At 37.8% G+C, this 16,605-nt stretch overlaps 1 protein-coding gene across 27 annotated transcripts in view; it reads right to left on the bottom strand.

Annotated features, from left to right (window-relative positions):
* TBC1D5 (TBC1 domain family member 5) overlaps positions 1-16,605 on the bottom strand; it is a 316,569-nt gene that overhangs the window by 152,781 nt on the left and 147,183 nt on the right. For all 27 annotated transcript variants that reach the window (XM_086852156.1, XM_086852083.1, XM_086852111.1 and 24 more), the window contains one exon: positions 3,202-3,268. In XM_086852156.1, coding sequence (XP_086708282.1) covers positions 3,202-3,268 — 67 coding nt within the window. The remainder of the gene's footprint in view (positions 1-3,201; positions 3,269-16,605) is intronic.

The following is a 16,605-nucleotide window of genomic DNA, read 5'->3' as shown; positions in this document are numbered from 1 at the left end:
CTTACATTATTTACAAACTTTATGACCTAAAGGAAAGTGTTCACTATCTGAACACACACAGCATTAAATCTTTTCTGTAATCAACACAAGAGTCACAAACTCTAAGGTGACACCTTCATATTAAAAATAAAACCATACAAATTGTTGTGGAGCATCATAAATATATCAAAGAATAATGATATGTAATCCTTTATTATCATACACACTTGGAGTCTTCTACTGGATGGTGTCAAATTGTCCTTTAAAATAGAAAATGTGGGAATCAAGCAGCCTCTCCTGGGGTTTATTTTTTATTGTGGTAAAAAACCAACGTTTTTAAGAGCACTTTTATAACAAAATTTATTAATATTCAAATATTTTTGGTGTCATCTCTTCTAATTAAGTTGTGAAGGCCTATTACTGATAAAATATAAAGCAATTTTTGTTTTAGTAAAAATTTTCAATACAATTTTTCATGTATTAACCTTCTGCATGCATGACATCTACCATGATCCAAACACCATGTCTTTTATGACAAAAATCCATTAGCTGGTTTCTTTAAAATATGATAGACTAAAATGCATTGGGTAAACAAGACTATCATTAGTTTTACCAAATTACTAACTTACTAAAACAATATTTTTGACAGTGTCCTAAAATAAGTCAAAATCTCCAATGAGTCCTTAAAGAAATAACAACCATTTACCATCATTACCTTCCAAGGCAGTTTAGGATTCACCTTTCATAAGATATTAGATTCTCATTTTTACTTAACATGCAGTGCAGAACTATAAATATCAAAACCATATCCAACCCAACCATGAAAATTACAAGCAGTCTTATTAGATGATAGGAATTACTTGCCACTGAGCAACAAATATAAATTTCACACCTCAAGCACTACTACTAAATAATGGTGATAGCTTGTCAAGTATGAAAGAGGTTACTTTTATATATATGTATACATATATACCTCCCCTATACAGATACAAACAATATATATCTTTTTTACTATCTTACCTTTAATTATATCAATAATACTTTGGCAATAAGATATGGGACCCCTCTTAAAAGACTAATTAACTTCAGTTTTCTAAATTGGGCTGTAATCCTCCCTGACAGAATATGAGTATCATTCAGTGGAACTTGTAGCCAATGTCGTATTTGTTATATCTGCTTTGGACTAAGGAATACATAGGTACAAAGACCAGCCTTTGCCTCCACTTAATCTGTGGAGCATTAAAGAGTCACTAATGTTTAGGCTGATTTAGGGAAAAGGTACCGTGCTCTGTCTTCCCACTTATTTCTAGTGGTCCATACTAGCTACATTCCCTGCATTGGCACTGATACCATGGGAAGCTTTGGCAGGAGGATACTGAGAATGAAGTCATCAGAAAACTCTCCCTACAAAGAACGAACAGGTTGGTCTGGGTTAGCTCCCTGAACTAGGTCCCTGAGAGATGAGTGCTCCTGCCTGAGTGGAGCAGGGGTGAGAAGGGCTGAGATCCCAGCTCCACAGCTCCACCTTCTTCTTCCATCTCTTCTCATGGAAACAGAGTCTAGCTAAAGTTGGCTGCTTCTTCTTCAAGTTGCCACTTGTCAGGTACAACAGCTGGTGCTCTTGACTTTCAGGAATAAGTTTCCTGTCTTTAATGGCAGAGAGAGCTCTCAACTTTCTTTTGCTGATCTGGTTAAATTCTATCTTGCCTATTTTTGAGAGCTGCATTTGTGGTCTCTCTATCTACATAGGCTTCTCACCTAAAAACATGAAGATTATCCCCGGTGTTATTTTTCATCCGTTCTTTTAGACAGTATGTTGCATGCAGAAAATACGACTATGTCAAGAAACAGAGTCGTACAGAACCCTAAAATGGATCTTCTAATATATTTTACCAAAGTGAGTATACTAACTACTGTAGAAGAGTTTTACATCATCACAAAGTAGGTTTCATTACAGTCGACTTACGAGAATACAGAGAATTTTAAGGATACCTAAATCAACCCACCCCAGACCCACTTTGTCCCTTCAGGCATACCCTTTGTTCCAACCTTGCTCTTAGTCCAGAATCTTCCTCTGGCTGTTTGAATCGCAGCAAACTCTTTGCTGTTCCCTCTAGGTCCTTACAAAAAGTCTTTCTTTTCAACATCCTCAGAACCAGGCTGTTTGCTCCTTGCTCTCCTTGGCAATCTCTCTGTCTCCAGCCTGCAACAGGTTCTCCAGCATTGTGCTCTTCCCTGCCACCCCACGCCCGAGGCTCCCCGTGACCAGCACAGCTCAGTGCCTGCACCACGGCACAGCGTTCCCCACCCAGCTGGCTGCAACCAGGACAAGGCGAACAGGCAGGTTCCTCCTGCCTGCCTGCACCTCTTTGAAGCAGAGATTCCAGCAGAGCACGAATCAAAGACGACAAATATGCCAACCAACACAGTCCACTAAATGATTCAAAAATAATCATGTGGTAAGCTTGTTTTGTTTTACCATACTTAAACACGAAAATCAGATGCAATCCTTCTGGCTAGTCATACTATTAATTTACTAGTCAGAAGGACAGAGTTTTTGCAGAAGAGTCAGTATTTTGCAGGGTAAAAGATGAAAGCATACACCTGCTGATTAGCTCTCTGTGCTTTCAAGCACAAAACACCCGCTGGTATTTACCCAAGCAAGATTCAAGCCCAATAACATTGCTGAAAAAAGTTTCTTTAACTGGTGTTTACTGCCAAAGAAATTGAAATATCATTTTCCTGTCAAATAATCTCAAATTTAGCTAATCTTGGCTTTGGTTTTTGACATTAAATAATAGGAAATACAGTTCCATGTGGTCATAGATCCAGTTACTTTGGAGAAGATAAGAAAGGTGGTCACTGGTGAATGTTGAATATTTCAACATTTAGCTTAGTTGCTGTGAGTTTACTTTATTGAATACTTTGTAGGAAAAAAACCACAAAAAAATCCCTTAAAAATGTTTAGGCTTTCAAATATCTTGTTCTTTCATTAGTTACGAATTTTGAACAACTTTCCAAAAAACCCAGAAATAATCCAGAAAATAAATTTTCAGATCATCTTAATAAATCTTAATAAATCACTTTTTTTGTTTGCTGTTTCAGTTTAGATTGCCTAATTCTCCCAAAGTATAGAACCTGTTCATTTTCTTTCAGTAGACTATGCTTCTTATTATAATCAACATTCCTAAAATTAGAAAACAAATAAAAAAAATTACCAACCTGTAAGAAATAAAAGTTCCATCTGAATCTGAGGTGGGGGGTGTGCTTCCATTTTCATTTGATCCTCCTAATAAAAAATAAGAGAACACACCTTTGTTGTAAGACAAACTCTGATATGAACACAATACTGGTAACAACTGCAATGGATTTTACCAGATATGGTAACTTCAGTTACAACAAAATTCTCCTAAAACTTACACAGATAAATTTCAATTTTATCTATGCAAATTCTTAGAGTCATCTTAACTAGCCTCCATGTTCAAACTAGAGTCTGAATGTTCTGAAAATATGATACTTAATTTCATGTAAAGTTTTGATTGAGACACTTCTCAAATTATTAACCACAATTTAACTAGTATAGGGTTCAGAAGTACAATATAAGTAGATAAGCTTGATTTTACCAACATTAAGTAAAAAAATGTAAAAGTTCATTAGTTCTGCAAGAAATTCTGAGCTGACTTTGTGATACCAGTTTTTTTTTTTTTTTTTGTCATAGCACACGTTCAAAGATTCTCTGAAAGTACCTATTAAGACGTCTGCCAAACATCTTATTTTATATCCTGTGGGCTGGTGATACACAGAACAGTGATATTGCTAGAAATCAAGGATTACAAAGAAATTTTTCTTCTATAACTTCATCTATTGAAAGACCACTAAAAGCCAGGAGTCATGTATTTTTCAAAGCAAATTCATTGTCCTGTTTTATACTGTTTATTCTTGCCCTGTCATTTAGCTTGATAATTCTTCTATGTCCCTGTGTGCCTCCTTATTTAATTTACAGGAAGCACTGCACAACTCTCTTCTCTGTTCTGCTGACTGAAATCAAGTTCTTTCAATCATTTTCTAAATGAGGCTTTATATTCCCCATTTTCTTTAACTCAGTCCTTCTCACACATGGAAAAGGAGGGAAAGGAGCTATACATAGCTCAAAGACAGCATACTCAAAGTTCAGAGGGTTGATAATTTGGAGAGTGGTTTTCTTTATCAAACAAATCTTGCTCGATACAGCCGATAGTCACGGCGCTCCATGTTGCAGTTTTACAGCCATCCTTAACCAAACATGCCTGCACATTTACTCTCCATTTCTTATTGAAATATGAAAAGAAGTTTACAGTTTACACTAAAAATTCTTGCTAGTGCAATACTGTAGTTAATACAAAGTCATATTGTTTGCAGTCCTTTCTTCTTCAGAAAATTATATTACCTTCCAATCATTCTACTTAATAAAAGTCTATCAGCTCTCATTCTGTGGCAAAACAATAAATGAAAATATTGAATAAAACTGGTTCAATCCCAAGCTTCACTAAAAAGAATTCTTTCATTAAAATTTGCATTTCTCAATTCATCCTAAAATTACTATACTTCATTAATCCCCATCCTTTTTATTTCACAGCATCTCCTGTGGAACTACATCAGATGGTTTGCTGAGGTCCAGACAGATTTAATGTATTTCCTGAACATATATTTTGAAATGCAAGCAGGTTAGCTGGCCACAATGTCCCATTTAACAAAAAAAACTGCTATAAAATTATGCCATTGTCTTTGCTTTTCTCTCTTCTTTCTAAAAAAGTTTTTTAAAGCCCTGCACAGATAATGGTCAGCCCATGCAGGTGCTTTGCTACCACTTTTCTTTCTCCTGTTAATCTAAGTACAAGGTACTATATTTCCACTCATCAGCCATGAACTAAAATACTAAAAATTGTTCCATGCAGTAGAATTTGTCAATATTCCTGAAGTCTGCAAGTCAGATTATTAACTCTGCTAATTTACAGCATCTACCCAAAACTGCCATGTATTTTATTGATTTATTTTCAGACCTTTGCCTGAAATTCTGTTTTTACTGAAAATTAAGCATTTTCCTTTTCAGACCATAGCTGGATTACATTTAGTATCATTTGTCCATTCACACTGCAGAATGGTTCTAGTTTTCTTTCCTAGCAAGCTTCTTTACATAGTCAAGTAATATTCTCCTGTTTATTTAAATTCTCATCTTATGATCTGATTCAACTTAGTTTTTGCTGATTGTAACTATAACCCCACACTTTCTGATATCCAGGATGTGCCCTTTGCAGATCAAGCTGTTTTTCTGTTTCTTTGAGCATCTTTGCTTATTCCAGACACTCCTTAAAAAATACTTAATCATTCACTTTGGCAGAGAACTTCCAAGTGTTTCTTTTCTCATCTAATTTGGAATGCAGAGTTTTTTATTAACTTTTGTACCTTTGTCTAAAATAAATCCCAAACCTCTACTACATCTTAGTCTAAAATCACTCAGTCCAGTTGATTTCACTAATTAGCTCTCTCCATTTATTTTGAAAATGGAAATCCTACTTAATCAATCTGGTTTTTGTTTACTAAATTTAACTAAATTAACAACACCAGAGATTTCATCCAGGAGCCGACCCTCCCGTTATTAATAACCATCTGTTCATTTTTTTTTTTTTCCTCATATCTTGTAAAATTGTCTCCCATATTGGGACAATTTTCAGTAATGCGCTTTTTCATATATTACCCATCTCCACATCTGATCCTGAGCATTCAGAGAAATGACTGAACTATGTTCAGTCTCTGTTAAAGCCATATGGCCAGGTGCAGGGATACTGGGCAAGTGCTACAGGGACATTGCACATCGAAATGGGTCCTGAATGCACTACTGCACTTCATTTATACATAAAATAAGCATTCACCTACCAGACTAGTCAGATTGTAAAAAACCAAGATCTTGCTCACAATGTAAGTTGATACACTAAAAAAATATGTCTTTTCAAGAATAGCAAAATAATCTTCCTCCTTTCTGAAGAATGAACTTTAAGACTATCCCAAACAATGCACGGACTTTATAATCTTTCAAGAAAACCATTTGTCCTGCTTGAAGAGCAAACAGGACTTTGCAAAGAAAACAAGGATAATAGTTGTTCTTTTACCAGGATCCCCACAGTTGGTGGGATCCTGGGTCTGCCACATCCACTGAGCTGTTCTTCACAAACTACTCTAACATTGCTTGCTTTATCCTGAAGACAATATCTTTATTTAAAATGACTGCCGAAATAGTTTAGCATTTTTAATTGTATACCCATTTCTAATAAATCTCATAATCATACAAGTCCCTGTTTGGACACATTCTTGGTGAGCTGCTTTTGCTACCTCATCATATCATCAGCAGCAGCTACCAAAACTGGACAGGGCTAGGTGTATTCAGCTTTCAAACCCAGGATTTAATGGAACAGTCCCTTCTGCAATCGCTCCCTTGCTCTACCCCCTTTAAGATGGGTATGTCTCTTATGACACCTTGAAAGACGATTAAGATGTCTTTCACTGAAAGTGATAAAAGTCATAAAGCAAAGAGCAAAGTATTCATTTTCTTAACAGAAGACTCTCCTAATTTTACCTAGTTTTATCCAAAAGGCTTTTTTGCAAATCCTATTAAGTTTCCATAGTTAGTGATAGAGAGGACAAATGAGACTGCTGCTTCACTAACTAATGATATTAAGCTGTGGGAATCCATGCCCTGGATCACCTCTCCTCAGGAAAGTTCCAGTTACTCCTCCTGAAAGATATGGTAAACTCTCAGTAGAACACATATACTACTTCTATCTTCACTGATAATTACCCAAATTTCTGGTAAAATTGGGATGTATACTGAACAGTCATGAACATAAGATTCATGATGCTAGTATCAAAAATTGTGGTCCCCTTTAAAAAATTGATTCAGTATTATCCTAATATTTAATTTCCTTCTGAAACTCAACTATGAAAAGAAAGGTTTTGCTGAAGAAACAGAGGACGCTTTAGTAACCCTACCACGGACTGTGTGAAAAGCTTTCTTAACTTCAAATCCACAAGCTAGGGGACAAAGATAAAATAAATCCTGTCACACTTTCAGAGGAAAGAGAAGGGAAGTGAGCAATACTGTAACAAGCACCTGTATCAAAGTAAGTATGGCTTTCAGCACTAGAGCAGTTACTGGTTTTAATACAATAATAAAATAAGGCTGTATCCTTCCAAAGGGCCTGAAAACGACCTGGATTGCTGCTTCTTTAACTGTAGCAACTCCCTCTCCTGGGAATGAAAACTTTCTCCTGAAACTGCCTCACTTTATTGAAGTCTGTTCTTCTGCACAGAGACCAAGGGCTAAAGGGAGCTGGGACTTGGGCAGCAGGGACCTGACTCTGCTGGATGCAGCTGAAGGCTGTTTCAAGAGAAGTTGTGTAACTCAAAATTGACACTTTCACTAACTAATAAAAAATGAACATTTCAAATGCTACCTTCTTTAAACTTCTGAGATGCATGGAGAAGGATCTGCAAACTGTACACTTGCTAGGGTACTAGATTCACCCAGCACACATGAGCTTGTCACTTGCAGTAACTGTTATCTTGTCAAGAACATATTTGCGATTATAGGCAGAGCATAAAATGGGAGAACCCAGAATAAGGAAGATGCCTTCACTTCCTGAAGATTATCTGAAAACTATGTGTAGAAATTTTAACAAGAAGCCTGATTTAAACTTGCACACTATTTTTTCATATTTTTATTTTTTAACAGCCTATTACACTGATAGAATGACAGAACTATTTAGTTTAAAAAAGGATTGTAAGATCATCAAGGCCTAACACTAACACAGCACTGCCAAGTTCAGCATTAAACCATGTCCCCAGGTGCCACATCTTCAAAAAAAAAAACCAACCAGATGTCTTTTAAATACCTCCAGGGATGGTGACTCAACCAATAGGGTATTTTCTCACAGAAGAGCTTTTTCAAGGTGCAGTGCACCATTTCCACTTCAGGTAATAAAGATAAAGTGGACAGCATTTCCAACCCCCAATTCACAGGTGGGAAGACACTCTGGGTATGCTCCAGGCACAACGAACACTGAGCTGAAGCATGTGCTGAGCAAGAGTAAAAAAAGCATCTGAAGAATGATGTAGGGATCAGACATATCTCCCTCATCCATTTCCCTCTTCTCTTTCATTACAAACAGCAATTTCCTGTGAGATATAAAAATTCAGCACTGGACTTTTTAAGGGGAAGGGGTGGGATATTATCATAACCAGCTGCAAGTCCATGTAGACAAGAAGCTTGAGTGACATGGCCTTGCTTGATGGCTGCACTCTTAATTAAAAAAAAAAAAAAATCAATCAAACTCAATTTTTTTCTTTTAAAAATTTACTTTGATACCGAGGAATTGTCTTTAGCTATATCCATATTTCTGCATGCATGTATACACACACATATGCATGTCTGTATATGTGGGCAGGGCACACGTGTTTATATAGTGCAAACCAATTTACCAATCCTGTGTCACTTATGAAAGGGTTTTATGGCGGGCAGTTTAGGAATTTGTGATAAAAGTGATCCTACTTGTGCATTTCCTTGCTTACAAGTGTCATAATGGAGACAGATCCTTCTGCTGACCTGTTTGCACTCTGCTTAATGTTTTTCTTTGTACTCTAATCAAAGGTTAAAATGTTGTTAAAACAAGACATTTATTTAACAGTTGTGAAAATTTAAGTTGATATAAACACTTGATCATTAATGCAGTGTTTTATGATTAGAAACAAGTCAAATTTTAACACAAATCTATGCTTGCAGTCTAAGGCTGTCAATTCTTATAACATGACTTCAAAATTCCATGCTATATTAATTTTCAGCATATTTAAAAGCTTAATAATTTAATGATTTATCCAATTTTAATTTATACTTTCAAAACCACTTTGAACAATCTGAGGTGCCACTGGAGATCACAACAGTGGTCCTGGTTAAGTCAAATAATAATTATAGCGCTTTCACTTTAAAGATGAGATTATTTTTAATTATTGAGTGAAGTACTTGAGGTACCATACTTATATAATTACGCTACTCATTAAATGGTTATTGAAAGCTGAAATGTAATTTTAATGACAGCTACCTATTTTTCTTTGCACACTTTATAGATGACAGATCAGTCAGGAATTCTAGTTTGCTCAAAAAATCCTTGCAGCTGCACTGGTTCTTTCAGGTGTAAAACAATTAAGCTGTTCTTTTTTTAAAACTTTAAACATTTTTTTTCCTCAAATGATATTGATATAATATACAGAAACTAGTAAAAACAGAACAATAAACGTGGATATTTTTTCTTCTTCACAACAGTATCAAAATGCTGGCCCTAAACTATATAAATTCCAAACAATATCTCCCCCAAAATAGTGACAATATAAATATGGAAGAATAATCTTAGTCAAAATGTGTTCCTCATATAATACAAACAACAACAAAAAAATGCTTAACAGATTGCAGACCTTTATTGTGAGTATAAAGGGGTAATCAACATACAATAAGCATTTTACTATGCATTAAAACTATATATAATACCATGAGATTCCTTTGCTTTTTCTAACATCAAGGTTCACAACTCCTCAAACATAAAATTCCTTTGTGCTATTTACTCTACAGATTCATCAGACTGATCTGGATAAAATTTATTCTAATATGTAGGCATCTCTTGCAATTGACACTACAGAGCTGTGGTCTCAGAAATGAGCACCTAAACACTTATGCTCAGTATCTTAAGCCTTTATATGTGATGTTTGAAATTCAGCGTATTTCTTCGTTGTTTCAAAGACCCGTATCTTGTCCAAATTAAGCTTTCCTTTTTCACAATGAAAACCAAACAGAGGAGTAAATTTGTTTCATTAACAATATTAAAGCAAAGATTTCTGAGTTTGCTGTATGGGGAAAAGGCAATAAAGTTTTGAAGAGGGAAAAACTGCTTTGTTCCTTCAATCCCCTAGTTGAAATTAATTATAGCAAATGTTTATGAAAACATCTGTTCCATATAGTTATAAATTCTTAATTTTAGCACGGGCGATTCCAAGCTCCTCTATTATTTTGAAAGAGAACACTGACAACTGGAAGGTTTACAAAAGAACAGACAATTTGTATTTTTACAGCACCAAATCTGCAGTTTGGAAAGTCTTCAGGATCTCTGCAGCAAAGGAAAAATAAAATACAAAAAGCCTGAGACGACCGAAGCTTTCTGATGTGGGTCCGCTGATAGACCAAAATGTCAGTGGGAGGAGGCAAAAAAAAAAAGAAAATAGAAGGAGAACTAATGCCGAAAACATACGGCAAATTGAGATTTTACTGCATAAAGTAGATGTTTAAGAAGTGAAACGTCGCGGAGCTGCGGCTTTCCCCGCGAGGGATGCGGGAGGGGAGCCGGGCGCTGCCGCGCGGTGCCAAGAGAGGGCGCTGCAGAGTTTGGGAACCGCCGGCCGCGGCTGCCGCCGGCTCCGGGCGGGCTCGGCCGCCCCCGCCGCGGGCTCGGCCCGCCGGACCCGCACAGCCCCCGCAGGACCCACACAGGCCCTGCCGGACCCACACAGCCCCCGCCGGACCCACACAGCCCCCGCCGGACCCACACAGCCCCCGCCGGACCCACACAGCCCCGCCGGACCCACACAGCCCCCGCCGGACCCACACAGCCCCGCCGGACCCACACAGCCCCCGCCGGACCCACACAGCCCCCGCCGGAGCCACACAGCCCCCGCCGGACCCACACAGGCCCTGCCGGACCCACACAGCCCCCGCCGGACCCACACAGGCCCCGCCGGACCCACACAGCCCCTGCCGGACCCGCACAGCCCCCGCCGGACCCGGGAACCCCTGCCAGATCCGGGAACCCCTGCCAGACACGCACAGCCCCCGCCGGACCCGCGCAGCCCCCGCCCGACTCAGGAACCCCCCACCCTGCAGCAAGTCAGCCTTTCAAGTGATGAAATGGAGCGCGCTCAGAGCAGCGTCCGGCAACTGTAAATAGTGCCTTCAGCTAAAGAATTACTTCTGATAGTTATTAAATTAGGCCGGAAAGTTGGGGAACGTTTCACTCAGAGCAAGTTCGGTTTTGTGAAATAAATACGATGTAACTTTTGGGTGAGCAATCTTTTACGTACAAACCTGGCTCTCTGTCCCTCTCTTCAAGTTCATTTAGCATCAGAAGCACACTTTGAATGCATGCAGCACAGATTTCTGATAGCATTTTAGTTTTATCAGCTCTGCCCTAAAGTATTATATTTTGCCACATGAAATAAAAACCTATACACTATGATAATTACTGATATATGAAGATAATGAATTGTGAAATGAACTAATGGAACTTGCCAGTTGATCTACATTGGTCTTAGGGTGAAATATTTTGTTTAATCTTCAGTATTGACATTAAAAAATATATTAAGCATTAACTGTGTTTTTTTTCCCCCTTTAAGCATATTTTAATTATTAAAGGAACACAATTGTAAATCACAATATAGTACCTGCAGAGATGCGAATCTTGTGATAGTGAAAGCTGGTCACATTTGGAAATAGGTAAGGAACACTGGCACCAAGGTGCAAAATCAAAGCCTGTTTTAGCCCTGCTGTAAGCTTTTTCAACACTATGACAGGCAGACACATTGGTTTCCATTTAGGAAAAAAAAACTTGTGGACTTAGTATCTTGTACCGTGCCTTGCTCAAACCCTGTCTTTTCGATTGCTGACTTATGACAATCAAGTGGCACCTTCCATGATCTTTGCTTATAAAATCACAATTGTGTATGTGTATATGCATATATGAGTAAACTCAGTGTATTCTCCAGGCAGCATCTATGTTTGAAACGATTTTGTTTATGCACTTCTGTTTAAATCAAGACACATGAAAGTAAGAGGGTTTCCATTTTAAGTGAAACTGCTGCTGAGTGTTCAAAAATCTAAACACTCAACGATGTCACTAGGTTAGTCTGTAAATTAACATGCCACTGTTCCCCATGCTAAATGTATGTGTGAAAAAGTGTGGATGGGAAAAGATATACAAGGGTCTAGATGACTGATTCTGAAATTAGAATGTAGCATGAGTGTTTAAGAAATGTAGTCCCATGCAGCTCAATTTAAAATAAATTCAACAATAAGTACATTCAAGGGACTTATTTATAATATTTCTTTTCCTGTTAAAGCCTCTGCATTTACCAAAATAGACTGAGCTATACACTGTACTCTAAACTAAAACTAATATAATACACAGAGTAAGAAATTTTACTCGAAGGGCACTGAACTAATTCACAAGAACGCTTCCGAAGAATTCCCGAGTGATTGCAAGTTACCAAAATCCCAAATACTTTATATCCAGATGTGTTTTAATATAATCTCTCTAGGCATGATGGGAAGGAAAGAAGTTTAACTGATGCAAATAGTGATTTAAACTCTTCAGAAAATGCATGTACATGGAAAAATAGTTTGACTTCCCATTTAGTGGGAAGCACACAATACTAGCTTATATAAGCAAACGTGACTCTAAAGTCGATACACATTTAGTCCAGTAATGCCTGAACTGAATTTGCTACCAGCAGCAATAAGACTGGTAGAACAAAAGAATCCACAGGGTAAGGTAAAAGGTGATTCTTCTAAGTGTTTTTCAGTTATTTCTCCCAGTGCACCTGTCTTTGGTCCATAGTATATTATGTCCACTTCTGTTCATACGCTCAGTGCTAGAGCCTGTCTCTGCTACATAGCCTGGCTTATCATTTATCATGTGTAACCTACACAAATTCCTAGGTTATCTCATCAAGTGTGACTCAAAGGACTTCAGGATAAGATACAGGCATTTTGGTGTAGTCTAACTGAAGTGGAAACTGTCACATCATCTCTAACTTGAGTAAATTCTTTAAGAGCGCACACAATTTTCAAAATCACAAATTGGCAAAATTAGTAAAACAGAGGATGGAGTAATCCAGTTTAACTAGGGACATGCAGCATAACTACACTTTGCAGAGAAAGAAAAAAAAAAAATAAAAAATCTTAGAATCTGCCTGGCATCATTGCTAGGAATTTACATCCTGATGATATACAAATGCTGAGTGACTTATACTTGCATCCAGAAGAATTTAGCTAATTTTAACTTATAAACAGCCTAAAAGGCCTTTGAGCTATAAATCGCAATAAACTAAAGATGGCAAAAGGCAATAAACATGAGTTAATGACTCAGCATCCTCCTGAGATAGCACTGGTCATGCAGCTTTGCTTAATCTTAGACATGCACAATCACTATAAAAAGGTGGTCTCCAGAGACCATTTACACTGACAGTAAGAAAAACACACCATCTCTTTACATCTTTGAAGGCTACTATCGTCCTTTAACTTACTTCAATTACATCCTATTTTTAACCACATTTCTATCTTATAGATTGTTGCAATCCTTCTGTTTGGGATGATAAATCATATGGATGTATAGTCTAATTTTCATATTCAAAAGCAGTAATGCATATTCCATTGAGCTCAGGAAGAAAAACAATAAAACTGAAGCAAAAAAGATTGATCAGGAGTTTTCTAGCATTCTGTTGTTTTTCCAAGATTAAATGATCGTAGAAGACAAACAAGAAAGGATTAAGTGCTCTTTTATTGAAACAGAGCTGCCCTTTCAACAAGGAGACAGCTCATTTTCAACTGAGAATAACAGGTTTATCAGGAGAAAAGCCAGCCTGGCCAGGGAGCCACGTGGCAGTGATATGCAGCCTCACCTCCTAAAGTTGGGGAGATGGTCCCATGATAACTAGGACCAGGAGCTAAAAAAAGCTTTGCTTCTTTGTTGTTGCTTATCAAAGGATGATACTGCAGCAGGCTGATGACTTGCAGCATTGCTGATGGATGTGAAAGGCTCCTTAAAGCAAAATGTGCTCTCCTGGACCTTTTTTCTGGAGTGCAAACGTGTTTAGGAACACGATGAAAATAACACCCCTTTCCTTTGCCCAGTACATGCATGCAAAGATAGACAGCCTGAAATCAGAGCATCCATGTGGCTACTGTGGTGATGTGTGTAATTAGCTACTTGCTTGTCTGAGATGGGAAAACTGGCAGCATTTATGGCTAGGAGACAACCAGAAAGAATAAAAAGAATTTTGGAATAATAAATGAATAAAAGAATAAATGGAAACATAGAAATTTGGGCGCATGAGAAACTAAAGGGCAGAGGAGCTCCTGGGCATGCAGTGGAAGGGCTGGCACTACCCCTGAGAGGCAGCAACAGAACCATGGGGTTTAGCTCCGAGGAAGAGGAGACAGACAAGAAGCTTCATGTAAGGAAACTGTCACAGATGCAGGACTGGGCAACGTCTGGGCTTTCCTTAAATGCTACAGTTGTAAAAGCACACAGTAAGAGGTGAAGAAAGTCCTCTGTGAAGGAATGTGGGAAGCTGCCAGTCTCTAAAATGTCTAGGGTCAGGGGAAAGGATCTTGGACTCCCACAGCATCCCTGACACCCCAGCTCAGCTCTGCCAACTCCTTCCAGTTGCAACCTCCTCCTTCTCTATCACAACTCCTCTTAGCATGGCAGGAAGCAGCCAGATCTGTAGGTCCAAAAGGCTACTTTGGATTTATATTAACATAGATTGCAGAATAATAGATTAAATTTGTTAGAAATAGGGATCATACTCACATCTATTTAGTAAACATTTTTTAAATAACGTAACTAAGTAACACTTTTAAAATTATCTGGGTAAGACTTAAGACCTGTTCCAACAGCATCAGAATCAGAGACTAGAGGTAGCACAATTCAGAAACAGTTAAAAAAAAAATAAATTAAAAATCATGTTACTTTTACCTTACAGCAGTACTAGCTCCTGACAACCATCTGAGAAAAAACCCCAAAACCTGAGGGCAACCAACACTGCCACAAGGACTCAAATACTCAACCCTTGAAGGGTGTTACTGCTGCTCATGGAACAGCCCTTATCTTAATCAAATTAACTGTACACAAGTAACATGCACCAGGAAGGGACAACTGAGCTTACAGCTGCCTAACCTGGTTTTACAAGATGAAGCCAGAAAGCCCTGGACTACCATTAAGGCTGTTAATTCTTGGAATACATTGTGCATCCAGAAGACCTGTAACTGAGAGAACCTGAAATGGAGCAGTACCCTATGTTTTCTATAAATTTCTCCAAAGAAAAAACATGTCACCAAACAGTATAAAAGTACTGAACTAGAGCTTTTAAGCTGCCAAATTGAAATATGCTAAAGCATAATGAAAACACTAGATTTTAATCAAAATTCTTGTAAATCAACCTTTAAGCAATTTGGAGAGTACCAACTGTGCACTTTGCTGGTGCAAAAGCAGATGCATGTTGTGAATGACAGATCTAGAAAAACTTGAAGAGCAAAGGTATATATGCAGTAGCAATAAACTCTAGATGTCTAAGAGATGAAAGTCCACAGCTACATCAGAATATAAAAATATATCAAATTGACAGCAAGAATGACAATACACTTCTGTTTACTACAGTGCAAGGTGCTTTGTCAAACAACTATCCCTTTGTTGTAGATATTGAGGAAAAAAAAAACTTCCCCACAAAACATTTTTGCCAAAAAGTATGTAATCCATCACAGGACAGATTTCTGTTCTCCACCCTTGCCCTCCTGTGTGGAGGATGAGTAGTGTCAATCCCTAGTGGCACTTCAGAATGGAACTAAGAATGCAAGTACAAAGCACTTGAAGACGTAAGAAATACGAGACTTGTAAATGCAAATGAGACAAGTATGACTGGATTTTTCTTGTGCCTAATGATTTTAGCGAAGTTTTCCAAAAGTTTCATGATTTAATTTACACAATAATAGGAAAAATTATTTAGTAGTAGTCAATTCTTCCCAACAGTTATCTCGGTTCTCTAAGACAAAAAATGTCCAGTATCTTTTAGCAAAAAAGGAAACAGTCTGTGTGCAAGACAAAAATGTCATCCAGCATTGAAGAGATTCAGCTTTTTGATTTTGCATTTTTTGACCAAATGCCACCTAAGGAAAATGTGAGAAGGCATTTTACATATGTAATTCATATTAAAACTCAAAAATAACCATCTGGAGATCAACAGAACAATCCTGAGGGTCTACAAATTCTAAAATATTTTCCCTTTTCCTACCAAGCATGATATCTCTCTGTCAAGCTGCAGAGGAAAAAAAGTTTTGGATTAGAGACCTTGGCTCTTCCATACTAGAGCTCTGCATTCACAACAGGCTTCATTCACACTGTTCCCCCCAACACTGCATCCAGACCTGAAAGGAACGGGTCTGCACCAGGTCATTCAGCATATCCATAGCGTGGTGTTAGAGTCCCTGGAGGAGGTGCTGAATTTTCATGCATTATATGGAAGTGAAATTCCATACAATAGCAGTCTTACTCAAATACAGGCATTATTTGAAAAAGCACTCTATGCTGTGACTGCAGGTTGTAAGAAAGAGCAAGAAAGAATATCTATGTCTGAACAAGGCTTCCATTTCCTCCCATTGGAATGACAGTGAATAAAGACGACGAAAATTACAGCATGTGAATACTGGTGTAATTACCGAATGGTTCCCCACATAATTATGCAAAACAAATCTATCCATAAGTTAATGTAGCCCTTTTCTTT

The sequence above is a fragment of the Cyanistes caeruleus genome, chromosome 1, assembly GCF_971803275.1.
Source record: "Cyanistes caeruleus chromosome 1, bCyaCae1.hap1.1, whole genome shotgun sequence".
NCBI lineage: Eukaryota > Metazoa > Chordata > Aves > Passeriformes > Paridae > Cyanistes > Cyanistes caeruleus.
The sequence above is the reverse complement of the archived record's forward strand: the minus strand, read 5'-3'. Positions and strand labels throughout refer to the sequence as shown.